Below are 21,954 nucleotides of genomic sequence, written 5' to 3' on the forward strand. Positions count from 1 at the left end.
AGAAGGAGAATTTCTGGGTCAAGGGTGTGTACTTTTGATAGATACTCTGATGGTTAAATTGCCCTCCAAAGGGGCTGTATGCATTTAAGGTGCCCTCTCCCAGGTAGGGTGTTGCTAAAATCTGGAGCTCAGGTTGGCAGGTAAAAAATAGGGATCTCAAGGTAGTTCGAATTTGTATGGCTCTCATGAAGCTCCTCTTTCTACTCCTCATTGACCTTCTCTCTCTCTCTCTCTCTCTTTTTTTTTTCCTTCTTTGCCATACAAGCAGTTTGTGGGACTTCCTGGGCCAGGGGTTGAACCTACATGGCACAGCAGCAACCAGAGCCACAGCAGTGAGAATGCAGGAGGCTCCACCTGCTAGGCCACCAGAGAACTCCCCCTTCTCTTTAATTTTATTTTTTGTCTTTTATGTATTTATTTATTTATCTTTTGTCTTTTTAGGGCTGCACCCTCGGCATATGGAGGTTCCCAGGCTAGGAATCGAAACAGAGCTGCAGTTGTCAGCCTACGACACAGCAGCTACAGCAACGTGGGATCTGAGCTGCATCTGTGACCTACACCACAGCTCGCAGCAACGCCAGAGCCTCCCTGAGTGAAGCCAGGGATTGAACTGGAGTCCTCAGGGATACTAATCAAGAGCATTGCTACTGAGCCATGACATGAACTCCTACTTTTTTTAATTAAAAACATTTTTGGGGGGCTGTGCTCGTGGCATGTAGAAACTCCGAGGCCAGGAATCGAGACCCAAGCCACTGCAGCGACAGTGCAGATCCTTAACCCACTGAGCCGCAAGAGGACTCTGAACGCCCGTCTCCTTTGTTTCTAGGACCTGAGTCGGTGTAGCATCCTGTCCACATGGCCGTTCAAGCAAAGGATCTGGCGTTTGCCCCTCAGTTTCCAGAACTCTCCGTTGCTGATATGCCCAGAATCTGTTGCCAGGGCATCTGTCCTCAGTGCATCCTTCTCCTTCTCCGTGGCTTTGGCCGTCCAGCCACCTAGTCTGTGGTCTGGGATTTAGCTGGCTCCCACTTTCACCAAAAGTGAGGTTTTGCTTTTATTTTCCATAGCGGTTTTTTTTTTTTTTTTTTGGACAATTTCTTTCCTAAAAACAGGGAGAAGATGACCCTTCGTCCTCAAACTGAAAATCCTGGCGTTCCTCCTGTGGTGTGGTGGGTTAAGGATCTGATTTCAGGGGCTCAGGTCACTAAGGAGGTGTGGGTTTGATCTCAGCCTGGCACAGTGGGTTAAAGGGTCCAGAGCTAGCATTCCCACAGCTGTGGCATAGGTCACAGGGGCCTAGGAATATCCATATGTTGTGAGTATGGCCTAGGAAGCAAGCAAGCAAGAAAACCCTAAAACAAAAAGGCAGGTATTGGAGTTCCCTGGTGGCCTAGTAGTTAAGGATTTGGCATTGTTGCTGCCATGGTGTGGGTTCAATCCCTGGCGGGGAACTTCCACATGCCAAGGGTGCAATGCTCCCCACCCCCCCAAAAAGGGGCAGGTATTATTATTATCATCCAGTTTACAGATGTAAACACTGACACAGGATGTGTAGAAAGGGCACCCCTGGAGTTCCTGTTGTGGCGCAGTGGAAATGATTCCAACTACCATCCACAGAGACGCGGGTTTGATCCCGGCCCTCGCTCAGTGGGTTAAGGATCTGGCATTGTCATGAGCTGTGGTGTAGGTCACAGACTCGGCTCGGATCCCACGCTGCTATGGCTGTGGTGTAGGCTGGCAGCTATAGCTCTGATTAGAGACCCCTAGCCTGAGAAACGCCATATGCTGCAGGTGTGCCCCCCCCAAATAAAAGACACCAAAAAAATGTCTCAGAAGGAGCCTGAAGTTCCTCGAAAGCTGTCCGAGAATAGAGGGATTGGAGGGATGGAGGGGGCAAGAGATGATGGTGGGGCATGTTCTGCCACCGGACAAGCTCGGGTGTTTTTTTCCTCATGTGTGACACGCGGAAGTTCCTGGGCCAGGGACTGAACCCTCGCCATCACAGCAACCCAAGCCACAATTGTGGCAACACCAGATCCTTAGCTTGCTGTGCCACAGTGGGAATTCCAGGCCTTTCCTATTTAATGTCTTGGGTCTTAGGATTGCAGGGTGCATTCTCATTGTGGGTCCTAGCTGTAGTTCATTTGCATTGTTTTATCTTGCTTTATTGTATAAATATCTCACTACCTATTCCTTCAGCTCTTGGTAGACACGTGTATTGTTCCAGATTTTGGCTATTATGAATCTCGCTGCTATGGACACATTTTCTCACACCTGTTGGAGCACAGGGGGGTGCATTTCTCCTGGGCCAGGAGTCAGGAATACACCTGCTGGGTAATGGACTCAGCAGGGGCTCTGCTTTGGTAGAGCTGGCACGCGGTTTTCCAGAGTGGTTGTACCAACCCCCCTTCCTCTAGTTCTTCATTCCAGTTGCTTTCCTTATTCATAGTTATTACCTGACAGGCCCCCAAAAGCCTTGGGTTTGGGGACCCCAGACAAGATGCCTTCTACAGGTTCTCTGAACCCTTAACCTTCTAATCTTTTCTCGAATGAGGGAAGAATGAATGGCTGTTTCAAGTCTTCTCAAGAGGACCTGCTTTTCCTCTTACTTTGTAATCTTTGCCTGGGATTCCTTTTATTTTTTGTCTTTTTAGGGCTGCACCTGCAGCGTATGGAAGTGCCCAGGCTAGGGGTTGAATTGGAGCTACAGCTGCCAGCCTACCCCACAGCCACAGCAACGCCGGATCTGAGCCACATCTGAGACCTACACCACAGCTCATGGATCCTTAACCCACTGAGCGAGGCCAAGGCTCAAACCTGCGTCCTCAGGGATACTAATCAGGGTCATTAACTGCTGAGCCACAACAGGAACTCCTGGGATTCCTTTATTTCAACGTTCATTTATTGCTCCATGCTGAGGCCTTGAGATTGGGAAGGAGTTAGCCAGACACGGCAGTGGAGATGGAGAGACTGAAGAAGAAACTTCCAGGCTGAGGTGAAGCAAAAGCAGTTTAAATCTTCTAGAGGAGTTCCCATTGTGGCGCAGGGGAAACGAATCCAGCTAGTAACCATGAGGTTCGGTTCGATCCCTGGCCTTGCTCAGTGGGTTAAGGATCTGGCGTTGCCGTGAGCTCTGGCGTAGGTCACACACGGGGCTTGGATCCCACGTTGCTGTGGCTGTGGTGTAGGCTGGCAGCTGTAACTTGGGATTTGAACCCTAGCCTGGGAACCTCCATAGGCTGAGGGTGTGGCCCTAAAAAGAAAAAAAAAAAAAAAAATCTAGAAATCAAGGGAAACAAAAAGAAGAGGACAAGTTCTCAATGGGGGCAGCGCTGCCTACAGAGAGGATTTGAGGAATGACAGGGGATGGGCTGCTGCTGTTTCAAGACCTGGAGGGTCCCGGAAAGGACAGACCAGCTTCCCACCTGGGAAGCCTGGCCCCCCAGCAACCCAGTGCCCTGAAAGTCCTGAGAGTGAAATGCAAAGAGCAAGTAAAAGAAGTTGATCTTGATTGGAGGGTGGGGAGGAGGTAGAGGCTGGGGGAGGGGGAATGGGGTGTGTCCCACTGACATGTAAATATCCCCTGCTGGCGGCTGGAGCTTATTTAAACCTCTGTCACCTGGGGCCTCAGAGCTCCTTTTACGGGCTGCTACCCCTCGGTGGAGTCTTGCCTTTTCTCCCAGCATGGCCCCCAAACACCAGTCTGCACTTCCGCCTCAAGCCAAGAAACCCAGAAAACCGAGACTGACCCCTGCACCCAAGCCAGAGGAAACTTCCAATTTGCCGAAGGAAGGTATGTCCCAACACTACGTTTTATTGGAGGTTGAAGGGGTTTACAAAGGTTGCCTTTTAAGGAGCTTGGTTTGTTTGCCCCAAGCCTTTGAGATGTGACCGCAAACTCCCCTGAAGGGTTTTGAGCACGGGGGTGTGTGGATTAAGGTATCTGTGGAGAAAGAACGGGAAGGGGTGAGACTGGGAGACGCAGAGCACGTGTGAGCGCGTCCCTGGCCCCAGCCCCACACCTCCGCTGAGCCTGCCTCCCAGCCCCCCAAACGCATCCCTTTTGTCTTGGCTAATGGCACAGGAGCCAGCCTGAGGCTGGGGCAAAGACTCGTGGCCTCTTTCCTCTCCTCCGCCACCCGTCAGGTCCCCGAGTCCTGGTGGTTCTACCTCCTCAACATGTTTCACGTCCGTTCACCTCTCTTTCCTGCTGTTGCCGCCTGCCCACAACCCTGGCCCGGTTACTGTCACCTCCTCCTCATCTTCCTTCCGGCTTCCTCCTCCTCCCATCCAGCCTGAGCAAAGCCAACCACGTGACACTGCTTGCAAACCCTTCCTAGCCTTCCCATTACCCTCGAGGTATGGACGAAGAGACTCCCAGGGCACTGCCCGCCTGCAGCCCTCTCCAGGTTCAAGCTCCCTCCAGCAACTTGAAGCTCTCTCCACCTCCTGGGGCTCCGTTCTCTCACCTGGGTGGTGGTGGTGGGGGCTGGACACCCTTGTGTCCTCTGCCTGGATCAGTCCTCAATCCCTACCTGTGCGTGACTTCTCATTCTGCAGCTTCCCGTGAAAAATCACTTCTGGCAGGCATGCCCCTTGGAGCCACAGCTGTGGGGCATTAGGAACCCCCTTCTGCCTCTGCAGCCCCCAGAGTTACCCCAGGGGGACCTTTCATCAATACATCGTAACTGTCGGTTTCATGTCTGCCAGTCAGTCCCCCCTTAACCCTTAACTTGGCGGTAAGGGTGGTGTTGTGCAGACACACCGCTTGGAGTTGGGCACAAAGATTGTTCCACTGATTGGGCTTCCCTGAGAGATTGAGGATGTGCTGGGGCCTTCGCTGGGGGTTGGGTTTGGATTGGTGGAAGGCAGGAAAGCACTGCCCCAGGAAATGACAGGCGGCTGGCCCGGCGTAGAGGGGAGGGGCTCAGAGCCCAGGAATTTTTTTTTGCTGACTTGTCAGGGGTCCCCCATACTTGTGGAAGGAGCACTGGTTGAGGAGTCCTCATTGCCGAACTCCTGTGGGCCTGGTGGTTGAGGTGACAAGTTTAACTTCCTGGGTTTCAGTTCCGAATGAGATGCAAAGATCCCCTGCCCAGCTGATGCCAGGTGTAGTGGGGTGATAAAGCTAGACAGCCCAGGGCTTAAAACCTGCTTCCCTCCAGCTGTGTGACCTTGCTGGGCAAGTGACATAACCCGTGCTTCTTTCCTCTTCAGTAACATGGGCTCCACAATAGCTATCTGTGAGGCTTAAGTGGAAGTGAAACAGGACAGCAGTTGGCTCATAATCAGTGCTCTTGAGACAGATAGTAAATTCCTTCTCACTTGTGAGTAGCAAGATGTGGATGAGTCCTTCTGGTCGCCTTCTGCTTTGCTTTCCGGGAGAACTAAGGGCACCAGAAGGGATCCCAAGGTGCAACCACCGTCCCTCCAAGGTGGTTCATCCTGGGACAGCTCTGCGTTGTAGGGGATGCTGCGTCGCCAGCATCTCTCTTCCAATCTTTAAGCTGTGAGAGTCTTCTCCAAAGGAGTCTGGGAAGAAGAAGAGAGAGGAATTCTGAGTGAGATGAGAGGACAAGGAGAGAATGCAGAGTGCCTCATGCTGGAGAGGGAGAGAGGCCACAGAAAATAACTCACAGTGGGTGAATGATCTCTTGGTGTGTCCATGCCACTCCCTTGTTTACTGAAACTCTTGCTCTTTTTGCTTTCTCTTTCTCTTCCACTTCCTAGTGGGTGCTCCTTGAGTTCATCTTGAGAAACGCTTTGGGAAAGGACAGGAAGAATGGGATGGCCCTAAGGGCTGGGATGGTGGGAGGGGAGCCTTGAAGCCCATTGCCTAATCAAAGGTATTATAGGCATTCGATGGAGCCCCTGCAGATCTAGGGGAAACACGGGTAGATTAGGCATTTAGAAGAGGCTCTGGGTCACTGGTGGCAAAGAGTGAGCAGGTTTTGTGTATGAAAGCAGCAGCCTTTTCAGACTCTTTCATCCCATTTGTGGGTTATGAAATCATGTTCGTGGAGAGTGACCTGCCTTTAAAGAAAATAATATAGAATATTAAAGAGTCATCACCTTCAGTGAGGGCAAGCATTGTTTTGTAAATGTATACTGGGTCCGAATGTCTTTTTTTTTTTTTTTAATGAATTTTGCTGCATTTAGAGTTGTGTAAAGATCATCCCAACCAATTTTTTTTTTTTTTTTTTTTTCTGGCATCCATGGCATGTGGAAGTTTCCCAGGCCAGGGATTGAACCCACGCTACGGTATTGACAATGCTGGATCCTCAATCCACCAAGCCAAACAGGAACTCATCTAATGTCAGACGTACCTCTTCTTGTAGTTTGGGTCACAAAAAAAAAAAAAAAAAAAAAAAGGGCAAATGTCCTCTTGGGCAGGGGCTTTATTTCCACTAGCTTGGTTTTGCCACTGGCATCAAAAAAAGTTGAGTTTATCTGTGAAATGAGAATATCATTCATACCTGCCTTGTATTTTGTGAGGATTAAATGAGAAGAAAAGGTGTACTCTCAGCCTGTGGCCCACGCTGCATGCTTCAGCAGCCCACTGGAGCCCGGTATTACTTTCCAGCTCTGTCCAGTGACATCACAGTGGAAGCAGGAAATTGGTCTTGGTAAGAGTATTTACAGACCAGTGAAACCAGCAAAGATTACACATCAGGGTTTGGGGTGTTTGTTTCTCTTCTGGGAGCTGACTATCAAACATTTATTTACCAGCTTCTCATTGCTCTTAAGGATTGTTCCTTTCAAAAGCCTTTGCAGGGAGTTCCCACTGTGGTGCAAGGGGATCAGTGGCGTTTTTGGGAGTGCTGGGACACAGGTTTGATTCCCCGCCCAGCACAGTGGGTTAAGGATCTGTTGTTGCCTTCAGCTTAGGTCACAACTGTGGCTTGGATCTGATTCCCTGGTGTGGGAATCACATATGCCAGAGGGGTGGTTTAAAAAAACAAACAAAGCTGTCCAGGAGATCCCTTGTGGTTCAGCGGGCTGTGATTCAGCATGTTAAGTATCTGGTATTGTCGCTGCACTGGTGCAGGTCACTGCTATGGATCAGGTTTTGTTTTTTGTTTTTTGGTTTTTTTTGTCTTTTTGCTATTTCTTTGGGCCACTCCCGAGGCATATGGAGGTTCCCAGGCTAGGGGTCTAATCAGAGCTGTAGCCACCGGCCTACGCCAGGAGCCACAGCAACGGGGGATCCGAGCCGCGTCTGCAACCTACACCACAGCTCACGGCAACGCTAAATCCTTAACCCACTGAGCAAGGGCAGGGACCGAACCCGCAACCTCATGGTTCCTAGTCGGATTCGTTAACCACTGCGCCACGACGGGAACTCCTGGATCAGGTTTTGATCCCTAGCCTTGGAACTTCCACATGCCATGGGGCCCAGCCCCCGCCAAAAAGCCTGCCCAATCAGCTTAGATACAGATTGAACTGGACTCAGTTGAGAATAATATTTGGAGGGAAGATTAATTTCTGGCTTTGGAGGAAAGTCCCAAGAAGACATTCGTATTCTTTGCCCATAAACTGTATGCCATTTAACATTTATCAATCACCCACCAATGGACTATCTCGAACATTCAAGACACTGCTTGAGCTTTAAGAGCTGATAGTAAAATGTGAGTGCTGGATTGCAAATAATGCAACCCCTAGTTTTGGTTACAAATACCCAGAGAGGGATTTCAGGCTTTTTAAATTTAATTTAATTTAATTTTTTGGGTCTTTTTAGGGCCACACCCAAGGCATGTGGAGGTTCCTAGGCTAGGGGTGGAATCAGAGCTGTAGCTGCTGACCTACGCCACAGCCACACCACATCCAAACAGCATCTGTGACCTACACCACAGCTCACGACCACGCTGGATCTTAATCTGCTGAGTGAGGCCAGGGATCAAACCTGAGTCTTCACGGATGCTAGTCAGATTGGTTTCCCCTGAGCCGTGATGGGAATTCTGATTTCAGGCTTGTTGTGGTCCATGTCTGGGCTCTGCAGGAGGGAGTAGAGCAGTCAGCGGTACACTTGCGTTACCTGGAAAGCAGAATTTAAACAGAAATACTTTGGCCTCTTTCATATTTCAAGATTTGGCCCCTAAAGCCCCCCTGTTGTCCTCTCTCTGATAGGGCAAAATGAAATTAGCACCGCCTACCCTATCTTGCAGTTGTGCAGCTTCACTGCAGTGCGGGTGCAGTTGCTGGGACTGGCTCAGCACTCTGTACGGTTTCTTGCGACCTCCTTGAATTACAGCAGAGTAGGGCCAAAAGGACCCCCAATGAATGTGGCAACCCCTTGCCCTCAGAGGACTTCCATTTTAGTAAGGCCCTGCCTTTTTTTTTTTTTTTTTTGGTCTTTTTAGGGCTGCACTGGAGGCATGTGGAGGTTCTCAAGCTAGAGGTCAAAGCTGAGCTGCAGCTGCCGGCCTACGCTACAGCCACGCCAGATCCAAGCGCCCCTGTGATCTACACCACTGTTGACCGCAACGCTGGATCCTTAACCTACTGAGCGAGGCCAGAGAGGGCATCTGGGTCCTCATGGATCCTGTTCAGATTCCCTTTGGCTGAGCCATGACGGGAACTCCCGGCCTTGCTTTAACATCACCACTGACACAAAGTTCCATTTGCCTTTTTTTTTTTTTTTTTTTTTTTTTTTTAGTGGTTCACACCAGCAGCATTTGGAAGTTCCTGGGCCAGGACCGAACCTTTGCCTGCGAGGCTGCAGTCCTTTTTTTTTTCTTTCTTTTTTCCTTTTTGCAGTCTGAATTTTAACCCGCGGCACCACAGCGGGATCTCGCAGTCTTTTTTGAATTCTATAATTCCATAACAGAAGTAGGTCCAGAGAGGTAAAGTGACTTGCCCAAGTGCACACAACCTGCTGGGACTAAGAACCAGGAAAAGGCCTGTGAGTGGACCGGGCAGCTTCGGGCTTTGCAAACACGCGGGAGAAGAGTCCGAAAGGCAGCTCCCCGTCTGGGAAACAAGACGAGGTGCCACCTAGCTTTCCTCACGAGAAGAACGCCTCAGAAGTGTCCCTGAGTGCAGAACCCAGGGTGGGTATACATCTGGGCAACGATGTGAAGCCAAGCTACTAACAGGCCTGCGCTTTTGGGGGGCTGCGGAGACCCCTCTCTTCGGCGCCACCCGGCGGATGAGGGAAGCCGCTCTGCCACCACGTGACGCACCCGCCCGGGAGCCTGCGCGCAGCCTGGCGAGGCCCCGCCCCTAGGGCCGTAGCGCGCAAATGTCCCGGGTCGGGCTGGAGAAGGGGAAAGCGGGGGAGGGGAGCGCGGCGCGGGGGGCCGGACCCGTACGTCGCGGCGTTCTTTCCTCCCGCCTCTTCGCCAGGCCCTGTGTCTCCGCGCCGCGGCTCCGCCCCCTCGTCCCTGAGCCCCAGCCAATGGCCAGGCGGCGCGAGCTTCTCCGGCCGGAGGCGGGGCGTGCGCGCGGGGCCTGGCGCGCCTGCGCCCTGCCGCCCGCCCCTCGCCGTGAGGAGGAGGTGGAGGAGGAGGCGGCTCGGGGAGAGCGAGCAGCGAGCTGGAGCGCGGAGCGTGAGTGAGAGAGCCGAGCCGCCTGCCCGCCCGCCCGCCGCCGCCGCCTCCCCTCCGTAAGCAGGAGCCCGGGCCGGGGCCCGGCACGCCGCCCCAGCCCCTCCCTCGTCGTCAGGCCGCGAGGGCAGCGCGCGCGAGCCAGGGGGAGGGAGAGCGAGCGAGCGCCCGGAGGAGGCGGCCGGACCGAGCGAGCGCCCGCGCGTGTGGCGTGAGGGGAAGCCGCTGCCCGCCCCCTTCGCCTTCCCTTCTCTCCCCCTCCCCGTTCCCCCCCCGACCGCGGAGCAGCACCATGTCGGCGCCGGCGGCCAAAGTCAGTAAAAAGGAGCTCAACTCCAACCACGACGGGGCCGACGAGACCTCAGGTGAGGAGCAGGCGAGGCGGGGGCCGGCCCGCGCCGCCATCTTCGCCGTCCGCCCGGCCGCAGGCCGCCGGCGGGGCCCGGGGCGCGCGGGGGGCGCTGGGCGGACGGGCCGGCGCGCGCCTCGGCGCCCTTTTTTGTGCGCGCGGGGCCGGGGCCGGGTGGCGCCGCGGCGGCGGACGGCGCTGCGAGGCGGGGGCGCTGCGGCCTGCTCGGCGCGGGCGGAGGAGACCCCCCCTTCCTCTCCCCCCTCCCTCGCTCTCCTCCCCCTCCCTCCCTCCCGAGAAGCCTCTCTTTATTGTGCTCCGCCATGATGCCTCGCTCCCATCAGCCGCCGCCGCCGCCACATGGTGCGGCCGGACGCGGCCCCGCGCCCGGGCCTCCGCACGGCTCCCCCTTCGCGCCCGGCCCGCGGGCGGCGCCCCCGCACCCCCACCCGGAGGCCGGCCCCGGCGCGGCCCTCTGCCTCGAGCTGGGGCGGGGTGGGGGCGCGGGGAAACACGCGGCCGGCCGCGCAGCGGGCCCCGGCCGCCGGGAGGATGCTCCGGCCGGCCCTTGGCAGGTCCCCACGTGGGGAGGCCACCTCGTCGCTGCAGCGCGCTGAGACACCTGGCGCGCGCGACGGCCGGAGTGTCGGGGGGTCTTTACAATGGCACCTAGCAAACCTGGTCTTTTCCGTGAAGGCTTTCGCGGCGGGGGGGCTGTACATCCCGGGCTGGATGCCGGAAATGAACCGAACGCTCGGGCCCCTTCACGCCCACTTCAGCTCTGTAGGTTTTACATTCTTGAACGGATAAAAAGGCACCATTCCGCAGCACACCCCCTTTTCATCCTCTGCCTTATTGCTCTCATAGTTTTCTGACTTCATGCTGGCTCCTTGTGTGCTCATAGCCATGTGGGGCCACGTCTGAGATCGGGCCACGTGAATTGGGTTGGAGGGGTGAGAAAGGTAGATTTGAATCCTGGGGTTCCTATGCTGATATGGTGAAATCGAGTGTTGACCGAGGTGGGATAGTTCAAGAGCCTTCTCCGTGTTTGTAGGCGTGTCCGATGTCTTAAAAGTAGTGGATACTGAACAATATTTTAACTTCGTATAAAAGATGATAGCGCCGTGGAAACAGATGGTGTTATAATTTTTGCTATTGTCACGGGTTAGTTTCCGTATTATAGTTAAGAGCGGGTGCTACTTTATTGCAAGTATACAATGTGAGTTTTTTAAAAAACACTAAATTTCTGCATAGGGTTTATTCTCATAATAGAAACTTTGATAATTGGTCTAATGGAACTCTTAAAGTGTTTCAGTCAAACATTTTGAGTAGTCTTAACAGCATGATCTGTGAATAGTCTTTTAATTAAAAAGTAATTTGTCAACTCCCCGCATGAACACGTGGAGAGCATGCCTTGTGTTGTAGGGAGTTTTTTAACAGCTTTATTTGTATAATTTACATCACAGACTGTTAACATCAAGAAGGAAAATTAGTATTGAGTCTCCTGCACTTTTTCTTGCAGAAAAAGAACAGCAAGAAGCAATTGAACATATTGATGAAGTACAAAATGAAATAGACAGGTAAAGTTTTCCTCAATTTACTTTGGAAAAGTTTTCTGACCTTAGTAGGGTTTGGTAATTGAAACTATGGCCAAATATATCTGTATGCACTGGCTAAGTGAAGGTAATTATAACTTAGTTGGAAATACTATGAGGATTCAGTGTTATTTTTCTCAGAAATGCTTGTAAGGTCACCAAAAAGTTTCTGATTGACCTCTGGAAAAATTTGTTTTGCTTTGGTAGGTTACAAACTGGCTAAGTTGCAGTGTGGCAACATATAACAGTTTAGCATTATGCTATTAGTGTTGCTCTGACTTGCCATACAACTTCGTTACTTGGTTGGCAGCTTTTTTGTTTTTTCTTCATTTGCCTGAGAGAAAAAAGATTGCCTGGTAATAAGAGTAATAAATATACAGTGTTACCAAAATGCAGTTGGGACACTTTAAGCATGTAGATTTTTGAGTGCCTACTGGTAAAGCATATCAAATTGCCATCTCAGTTTTGACTCTGGCTACAAAAATCTAGGTGATGTGGTTATTATAAATTTGCATTTCGTTGTGTTGTAAAGCTAATAAGAATAAATACACTGTTATCAGCAGTTTTTGTATTTGTTATGTACCATCGTTGTCAACATGTGTTTTCATTTGCTTCAGACTTAATGAACAAGCCAGTGAGGAGATTTTGAAAGTAGAACAGAAATATAACAAACTCCGCCAACCATTTTTTCAGAAGAGGTCGGAATTGATCGCCAAAATCCCAAACTTTTGGGTAACAACATTTGTTAACCACCCACAAGGTAAGTTATGGCAGAGCATTATTAAAGGGTATGGGATGTTCACTTGAAGGGTGGAGGGACATTGGTTGAGAATTTGGTCCAACATATGGTTATAAGCAGAGGTTGAACTAATCGGTGTGAGGGTTGAAATACTCAGTGTGAGGCTTGGAATTAATGCAGTGTATTTAGAAGAGATTGTATTCTAACTTTGGATTCTGTTGAATAACTTGGTAGAAGGTGGTGAGTGCTCTGACACTGAGCCATTTGGTTTTCAGTTAATAATAGATTTATGAAACCAAAGATGCTCACTAAATTTGGGAAATTTTAAAAAGAGATTGCTTGAATTGTTAATGTTTACTAATTATGTTGGCCTGTTGTTTACTGGTCTAGTGTCTGCACTGCTTGGGGAGGAGGATGAAGAGGCGCTGCATTATTTGACAAGAGTTGAAGTGACAGAATTTGAAGATATTAAATCAGGTTACAGAATAGATTTTGTAAGTATCAGTAACTCACTTGTTTTGTCACTGTGCGAATGAAGCTTTGGTTAGAAGAGCTGTTTATGTTGATTGGCATCTCTAATTGTTTGTTACAGTATTTTGATGAAAACCCTTACTTCGAAAATAAAGTTCTCTCCAAAGAATTTCATCTGAATGAGAGTGGTGATCCGTCTTCAAAGTCCACTGAAATCAAATGGAAATCCGGAAAGGTACTTGAGGAATTCTTGGACACAAATATTATGTGTAGTTTGATTTGGTTGAACCATTTAACCAATACTTGGTGGTTTGGTGATGTGTTAAATGTAGATCCTTAAAATGTAAAAAGCTCCATTGTGTTAAAACCCAAATACAGTAGCTCAGAGGTCTAAATTATACTGTGTTTAAGATAACTGGTTGTTGAAGTGAACTAATTTTACTTTTTTTGGTCTTTGCTCTTTTTAGGGCCACACTCACGGCACATGGAGGTTCCCAGGCTAGGGTTCTAATCAGGCTCTTGCCACTGGCCTACGCCAGAGCCACAACAACGCCAGATCTCAAGCTGCATCTGCTACCTACACCACCGCTCACAGCATTGCCGCATCGTTAATCCACTGAGTGAGGCCAGGGATTGAACCCGAAACCTTGTGGTTCTTAGTTGGATTTGTTTCTGCTGTGCCATGACGGGAACTCCGGAACTAATTTTACTTCAAAAAGCCAGGTCTAGGTGGTAGTAAAGCTTGTCATACGAGTTTGACAATGTTCTTTGTAGACCTGAAATTTTAGGACTTCTCTTTTTGACCGGTTGTACTTTTTATAGCTTAATATGAAAATAACAGTGTAGGTAATATACTAATGTCCATTTTTTTGCTCTGCTTTTGCGTTAGAACCTTATTGTTAAATTATAGGGACTTGAGGTATAGAGAGCCTATATCAAAAGTTGTCCGTCTTCATTTAGGATTTGACAAAACGTTCAAGTCAAACGCAGAATAAAGCCAGCAGGAAGAGACAGCATGAGGAACCAGAGAGCTTCTTCACCTGGTTTACTGATCATTCTGATGCAGGTGCAGATGAGTTAGGAGAGGTCATCAAAGATGATATTTGGCCAAATCCATTACAGTACTACTTGGTGAGTTGAGAATGTTCTTTTTTTGCAAGGTTACACTTGTTGCATTTGTTTGAAAAGGAGGTCTCAAGGTAACTCTTGGTTGATTTTTCTTAGGTTCCTGACATGGATGATGAGGAAGGGGAAGGAGAAGAAGATGATGATGATGATGAAGAGGAAGAAGGATTGGAAGATATTGATGAAGAAGGGGATGAGGATGAAGGTGAAGAAGATGAAGATGATGATGAGGGGGAGGAAGGAGAGGTAAAAAGATTTGGTTAAATCCAGAAAGACAGTCTTCAAAGAATTCACCATGTGACTTTGGAGATTATGTGTATATGTGTGTATATATATATATACATATACACGTCCACACAGGATAGTGGAACTGACTTCGGGAGGATTTGTAGAGAAGATAAGATGTTTTGCCCAAGATTGAAGGACATTTTGATGAGCTGATTATATCAGTGATTCACTTCTGCTTTTGTGGTTGGTTTTATGTCTGCTCGGTTCTGTCATTCAGAATCAGAAAGTGCAATGGACAGTAACAACTGGTCAAATTCTGAGGAATACCTCAAGTCACAAAAATATGCATGTTTTGGACAAAGCATAAAAGTTCACATAGATTGGGGTAGATTGGTTTTTGGTTTGTATTACTCGGTCTGAAAGATGGCTGTCTAGGTTAGTGCAGAAAAGTTAATTTAGCTAGAGGTAAACATAATCAATGGGTCTTTCAATCAAGAATCTGATACATAGGAGTTTCAGTCGTGGCTCAGCGGGTTAAGAACCTGACATAATTTCCCATGAGGATGTGGGTTTGATCCCTGGTCCCGCTCAGTGGGTTAAGGATCTGGTGTTGCTGAAAGCTATGCTGTGGGTTGCAGATGTAGCTTGGATCTAGTGTTGCTGTGGTTATAAGCCTGCAGCTGCAGCTCCAGTTTGATCTCTACTTGGGAAACTTCATATGCCACAGGTGGGACCATAAAAAGAAGAAAAGAAAGAATCCCATGTAGGCGTTCCCACTGGCAGTTGTGCAGTGGGTCAAGGATCCAGTGTTGTCTCTCAGGCGGTATACATTATATCTCTGGCCCAGCATCTGGGTTGTTTCCTGCATTGCCATAGCTGAGGCTTGGATTTGATCCCTGGTCTGGGAGCTTCCATATGCCTGGAGCATGGCTGAAAAAGAAAGAAAGAAAAAAAAAAAAATCAGGCAGACTGATGTTTATTTGGCCCTTAATTCCATAAAGTTCCAAAAAGGAAAAAAGGTAAATTTGCTGTATTTTGGCTACTGTTTACATTGTATTTACTTTGTATTCAACTACTTACATTGTTTTAGGTTGTGTTTTTTTCTTCTGCTGAAGTCCCTGGGCAGGGAGAATCTGAGCCACAGGGATCTATGCCACAGCCACATCAATGCCAGATCCTTAGTCCACTGCTCCACAGCAGAAACTCCTATATTAGTTTTTGTTGGTTTTCTTTTTGGCCACCCTGAGGCATGTGGAGGTCCCTGGCCAGGGATTATATAAGTTTAAAAAAAAAAAAAATTTGGGGGGGGGGTGACTTTACCTGTGGCATGTGGACGTTCCTGGGCCAGGAGTCGAACTTGTGCCATGGCAGCAACCCAAGCCACTGCACTGACAACACCGGCTCCTTAACCTGCTGTGTCACAAGGAAACTCCTATGCCATTTCATTTATAAGACTTCGGCATTCTGAGCTTTTTTTTTTTTTCTTTTTTTTTCTTTTTTCTATTCTGAGCATTTTTGTATCCGGAGGGGTTTCTGAACCATCTTTGACAGATACCAGATGACCACTTTAATAGGTTCATAAAGTTAGTTTCCCTTAGAATGTCATTATGGCCTGTAGAATCCCTAATGATCCATGTGAATATTGGGGTCTGATCTTAGAATTAACCCTAAAGATTAACTGCCTGCTCTTTTTTTTTTTTTTTTCTTTTCTTTTTCTTTCTTACAGGAAGATGAAGGAGAAGATGACTAATGGAACACTGATGGATTCCAACCTTTTTTTAAATTTTCTCCAGTCCCTGGGAGCAAGTTGCAGTCGTCCTTTTTTTTTTCCCCCCTCTTGTGCTCAGTCGCCCTGTTTTTGAGGTCTCTTTTCTCCTTTTTACCATGGTTCTCAATTTATTTTGGAGGGAAATACCTTGGGCAGAATTCAGTGGGAAAAGAATCTCTACCCCTTTCTGTTCCAAATTCATTTTTATCCCTTCCTGTCTCAACAAAAACTTTATGGAATCAACACCACCATGCTCTGTGGGAAAAAAGAAAAACCTTCTGCTCCCTTAGCTCTGCTGGAAGCTGGAGGGTGCTAGGCCCCTGTGTAGTAGTGCATAGAATTCTAGCTTTTTTCCTCCTTTCTCTGTATATCGGGCTCAGAGATTACACTGTGTCTCTATGTGAATATGGACAGTTAGCATTTACCAACATGTATCTGTCTACTTTTTCTTGTTTAAAAAAAGAAAAAAAAAACTTAAAAAAATGGGGTTATAGAAGGTCAGCAAAGGGTGGGTTTGAGATGTTTGGGTGGGTTAAGTGGGCATTTTGACAACATGGCTTCTCCTTTGGCATGTTTAATTGTGATGTTTAACGGACATCCTTGCAGTTTAAGATGACACTTTTAAAATAAAATTCTCTCCTAATGATGACTTGAGCCCTGCCACTCGATGGGAGAATCAGCAGAACCTGTAGGATCTTATTTGCAATTGACATTCTCTATTGTAATTTTGTTCTTGTTTATTTTTAAATTTTTCTTTTTGTTTCACTGGAAAGGAAAGATGATGCTCAGTTTTAAACGTTAAAAGTGTACAAGTTGCTTTGTTACAATAAAACTAAATGTGTACACAAAGGATTTGATGCTTTTCTCTCAGAACAGCTATACTTAATATGACTTTCCAAGTTTGACGTCTATAACGTTACAGTCAAACTTGATCACCCTAACTTCGTATTTTTTGATACGCACTTTGCAGGATGACCTCAGGGCTATGTTGATTGAGTAAAGGGATTTGAATCAATGTATTAATATCTCGATAATTTAAGAACTCATCATGGGTACAATTTGCCATCCGTTTCTGAAAAATTTTCACATCATTCAGGATACCAGATTGCTGAAAACTCAGTTCTGAGTATGTTGTACCCTTGGTTTGTATCTCAAATTGGCGTTTCAAAATCATGGGCTTTTATTTACCTGGATCTAATAATAGTGCCTGCCACCACCATCAGACAGACCTGGTGCTCTACTGCCGAGTTAACACATGGGGCCATTGTTGGCATGTCTTCGCTGGCACTGTAAGATGTGGCTGAGAAGACAGGCTTTCAGAGTAAGAAGTCCGTGTTGGTGGTAAGAAACTCAGGTTAGGAGTACTTTGTCTCTTAAGTACCAGCTCTTTAGCATATAGCTCTCAAATGAGACCTGTCTGTAAATCTGGGTGAGATGGACTCTGCTCTGTCTGCTAAATGCCTTTGTGCATAAATAGCATTTTGAGAAGCTACCTAATGCATAAGCTTTTTAATGCTGTAAAATGTAGCTAAGATTAAATGTCACTTTTTCAGAGATGAATTAATGGACAGCCTGGTCAAATTCAAAGCTTTTTGATGTATAAAACTTTATAAATGGAACTATTCCATCAGTAGGCAAAGTGTAACAAAAACCTGTCTAGATGGATAGTATGTAATTTCTGCACAGGTCTCTGTTTAGTAAATACATCACTGTATACTGGTCAGGAATCTTGCTCCAATAAAGGAACATAAAGATTTTTTTGACTGGGGTCATTCTCCTTGTTTGTAGAGAAACATTCCTTGCCTCTGGATTTAGATGAAAAGCTAGTGTTTTTGTGGGTTTGTTTTTTGGGGTTTTTTTTTTTTTGGTCTTGTTACTTGTGTTTGTAGTGACTGGGGTTTGGGGAGAGTTGGTTTTCAGATAAGCATGGCATAGTATTCCATCTACATGGAAAGGTGTATTTGGAAGTTGTGGGGACAAGTTACTGTTAAATTTGAAATGTAAGTTCCTGAAGGTATTTAATATTTTGAAGGCTTGGCATTTACGGGATTTCACTGGGGGAAAAAACAGTAGTCACTTGAAATGTGAAGTTTTTTGAAATGTGAAGTTTTCTGGTTCAGAAAATCACAGCTTACACAAACTTTTTATGTGCTAGTGAGATTATAGCACTGCAAGATACTAAAGTTTCATAAGGTTTATATTGGGAGATGTGGTCAAGAAACAGCCCTGAAGCTAATTGACTCCCAGTTATAGAGACCACCTTCTAGAGCTCTGTAAATCTGAAGGAGTGTGAGATCTGTGAGGCTGTGAGACAGCAGGAGGGCAAGCTTAGTGTACTGGAAAATGGCTGCAAAGGAGATGGTGCACTTTGTTCACAACTGCAACAGTTTGGGGGCTGGCCCTTGGGCAAGTATGTTTTGGAAAGTGCTAGGTGAATGTCTAAAGCCCCTTTTGTACAAGGGCATTTAAAAGCAAAAGAGCAAATAGTGGCTGTTGTAGTTTCTCTGGGACATCCTCTTCCAAAGCTGTGCCATACCCTGCTTGTGAGGGGAACTTAAATAAGAAATGGGGCATAGGGGACAGAAGCTTGTGATGTGTCTTCATTTAGTTTCAAAATGTCAAGGAGTACTCAGCAATTGAGATTGTTCAATGATGTATTGATTTTTTAAAAGACTTAATCTGTGCCCCCTGCCCTCCATGGTAGGTTCTGGAATGTAGCGTTTAAATGTCTGTGGAGTACCTTACTTTGTCGGGCTGAAAAATTTGCTTTACATTGACCTGCTTTTCACTTTGTTGGCTGGGAACTAAAAGGTATGAGTTTGTGACTTCATTCTTGGGAGTTTGGGGGCTTCAGAGGATTGTACAATTATGTTTCTGTGGCTTTTTTTTTTTTTTTTTTTTTTTTTTAGGGCCACACCCATGGCACATGGAAGTTCCCGGGCTAGGGATCAAATTGGAGCTGTAGCTGCTGGCCAATGCCACGGCCACAGCAAGGTGGGATCTCAGCGGAGTTTGCAGACGATACCACAGCTCACAGCAACGCCGGATCCTCAGCCCAATGAGTGAGGCCAGGAATCAAACCTGCATGCTCATGGATACTAGGGTTTGTTACTGTTGAGTCGTGACGGGAACCCCCATAATTTGGTAGTCTTCATCATTACTGCTTTATAATACTGCAGGTTTATAACAGGTTTGGTTTCTCTGTCCCTCCCCCCCCTTTTTAGGTTAGATTTTATGAATGCTTTCTAGGCAAGGCAAGAATGGAATTCTGTTGCAAAGAAAATGAAGATTTTCAGGATTTCCTGATGATTGAGACAAGCTCTTCAGGAGATTAATTAATAGCAAATTATTCCAGTTATTTAAAAAGCACGACATCTTGGAGTTTCCATCGTGGCTCAGCAGTCAGTGAACCTGACTAACATCCATAAGGATGCGGGTTCAATCCCTGGCCTTACTCAGCGGGTTAAGGATCTAGCTTTGCTGTGCCTCTGGTGTAGGCTGGCAGCTACAGCTCTGATTGGACCCCTAGCCTGGGAACCTCTATATGCCACAGGTATGGGCCTAGAAAGACAAAACACAACATCGCATTTTGAAGTTTATCCTCTGCCCCAGCAGTAACCTTTTTGTATAGGTGGCTGTACTTAATGAAGACATAAAAGTTTACTTTTTTTTTTTGCTATGCCCATGACATGTGTAAGTTCCTAGGGCAGGGATCAAACCTGAGCCGCTGCAGTGACAGTACTGGGTCCTTAAAACCTGCTGTGCTACCAGAGAAGTCCAAAAAGTTTACTTAGTGGTGACCCTGAGGGAAAAAGGAGTATAGTTTTGTGATTAGAATAAGAATCGGGAGAACTTAATGGAGTTGCCACTGTGGTGCAGTGGTTTAGGAACCCAGCTGCAGGCAGGGACTCATGTTGCTGTGGAGGCTCAGGTTCAATCCCCAGCCTCTTGCAATGGCTTAAAGAATCCAACTTTGCATAGGTTGTAGCTGAAGCTCAAGATTCAATCCCTGGCCCAGGAACTAACATGCCTAGGGTGTGGCCATTAAAAAAAAGACTTTTTAAAGTGGAGGGTGTGTGCCAACCTTATTAGTTGGGGATGTGTACTCAGATATGGTCCAAGTGAGACAAATCTAAAGGTAGATGGATTGATGTTTGCAAAACTGAGAAGGACAAAAATGTGTATACAAGGGTGTAAATGTTTCCTTATGTGTCCTGGGACAGATCCTTTCAGGTTGATTTTGACAGTTTTAACAGCCTGTTAGCCAGAGTTGGTTTGTGCTGTTCACTATCCACTGGACGTTGAACACGAACATGAACTTAAGTTTTCCTTAGAATTAAAATTCCATAAAGTACCATTGCCATCAGACATGTAAGATGCACCTGTCTGGGAGCTCCCTTGTGGCTCAGGGGTAACAAAAACAACTAGTATCCTTGAGGTTGTGGGTTCAATCCCTGGCCTCACTCAGTGGGTTAAGTATCCGAGTTGTGATGAACTGTGGTGTGGGTCGTAGATAAGGCTCAGATCCTGTGTTGCTGTGACTGGTAGGCTGCTAGCTGCAACTCCAATTTGATCTAGGAAGGCTGGGATCATGTGACCCTAAAAAGAAAAAAAGATACAGATCTCTGGTCAGACTCATCCATCAGCCCAGGGTTCTAGGTTTGCCCAGCTCGGGGTTCCTTAGGACAGATGGATGTTTCTGCTTCTGAACTCTTTTTTTCCTTAGTGGCCAGTGAGCCGGTGAAAACACTTCACAGCAGAGTTGAGAAGTCATTGAGCTCTACGTAATTAAGCTTTCTGGTTGTGGGATTGGATAAGTGATCCTCAAGACAGGAAATAGAGGCCCTCCCAAAAGGGGGAACTTTACTCATTAGATTCATGTTCTTAAAATCTTACAACCTACAGTCAGAACCCAAAGATAGTCTTTTTACCACCAAGTTATTTCTTAACATTCAGCTATGGGCAGCTTGGTAACTCCCACTTAAAAGAGCCTACTGTATGCCTGACTAGCTTACTAAGTGTTAAATATCTAGCCTTCAACAACCCTGGTTTGTATGTGTATATAAAAGTGTCACACTTGCCTCTGATTGTAAAATTGTCATGTGCCCCATTGAGCTAACTTGCCTTTGCATTTGTGTGTGCACCGCATATGGAGGTTTCCAGGCTAGGGGTCTAATCGGAGCTGTAGCTGCTGGCCTACGCCAGAGCCACAGCAACACCAGATCCAAGCCATGTCTTTGAACTGCACCAGAGCTCGCGGCAGCTCTGGATCCTTAACCCACTGAGTGAGACCAGGGATGGAACCTGCATCCTCATGGATGCTAGTCAGATTTGTTTTCACTGAGCCACGAAGGGAACTCCTGCTTTTGCATATATTGATGTCTCTTGGTTGACTTCCCATTGCAGGACAACTCCAGGATTGCCCAGGCTTTGCCGATCTCACGTTCCAGTCCACTGTGCAGGAGGTGGTCATGGCAGAACAAAGTGGATCTGCCATGGCTACCTCCTGTAAGAGTGCCGGGGACACCTCTTCCAAGTCAGCAAATAAGCCACCTTCAGTATTTGACCCTTACTCACTTCCAGCCCCTTGGATGAGGCTCCTTCCAGTGAAGTCCTGGCACAACGTGCTGGAAGTAAAGAACCAGGGTCCCCTACATAGGCAACCCATTGCCAGGATGCCTAGTTACTTTTCTGAGATGGCTTTTCCTCAGTGTGTAAAAGTGCCTCCTGTTTACATAGCATAGTCTGAACCACTAAACCGGAAGGCTCCAGTCTAGCCAAGTGATGGGGCAGGAGTCCTGCGAGATTTTTGGGTTTTTTTTTTTTGTCCTTTTAGGGCCACACCTGCGGCATATGGAGGTTTCCAGGCTAGGGGTTGAATCGGAGCTGTAGCCGCCGGATTACACCAGAGGCACAGCAACTCGGGATCCAAGCCACGTCTTCGACCTACACCACAGCTCACGGCAACGCTGGATCCTTAACCCACTGAGCAAGGCCAGGGATCGAACCCACAACCTCATGGTTCCTAGTCGGATTTGTTAACCACTGAGCCACGACGGGAACTCCTGGATTCATTTGTAATTTGGTATAATTTGAGAATTTATTTTCCAACAATTATGTTCTTACAGTGACTA

General features: G+C 47.5%; 1 protein-coding gene and 1 long non-coding RNA gene across 9 annotated transcripts; one reads left to right on the top strand and one right to left on the bottom strand.

Annotated features, from left to right (window-relative positions):
• SET (SET nuclear oncogene) lies at positions 3,568-17,583 on the top strand. 4 transcript variants are annotated; one of them, XM_021071997.1, is made up of 8 exons: positions 3,568-3,793; positions 11,417-11,474; positions 12,107-12,249; positions 12,619-12,722; positions 12,821-12,934; positions 13,660-13,830; positions 13,924-14,070; positions 15,779-17,576. In XM_021071997.1, the coding sequence occupies exons 1-8, from the start codon at positions 3,685-3,687 to the stop codon at positions 15,800-15,802; spliced, it is 870 nt and encodes a 289-aa protein (XP_020927656.1). In that variant the 5' UTR covers positions 3,568-3,684; the 3' UTR covers positions 15,803-17,576.
• On the bottom strand, positions 3,794-9,376 carry LOC102158334. 5 transcript variants are annotated; one of them, XR_001306652.2, is made up of 4 exons: positions 8,703-9,376; positions 7,904-8,035; positions 5,638-6,033; positions 3,794-5,532 (listed from the first exon to the last, which is right to left on the bottom strand). It is a non-coding gene; the product is annotated as an uncharacterized LOC102158334 (long non-coding RNA). The 5 variants fall into 5 exon arrangements; XR_001306650.2 differs by having other exon boundaries at positions 8,504-9,376; XR_001306651.2 differs by lacking the exon at positions 8,703-9,376 and adding an exon at positions 8,154-8,358 and having other exon boundaries at positions 5,638-5,761.

The sequence above is a fragment of the Sus scrofa genome, chromosome 1 (assembly GCF_000003025.6).
Source record: "Sus scrofa isolate TJ Tabasco breed Duroc chromosome 1, Sscrofa11.1, whole genome shotgun sequence".
NCBI lineage: Eukaryota > Metazoa > Chordata > Mammalia > Artiodactyla > Suidae > Sus > Sus scrofa.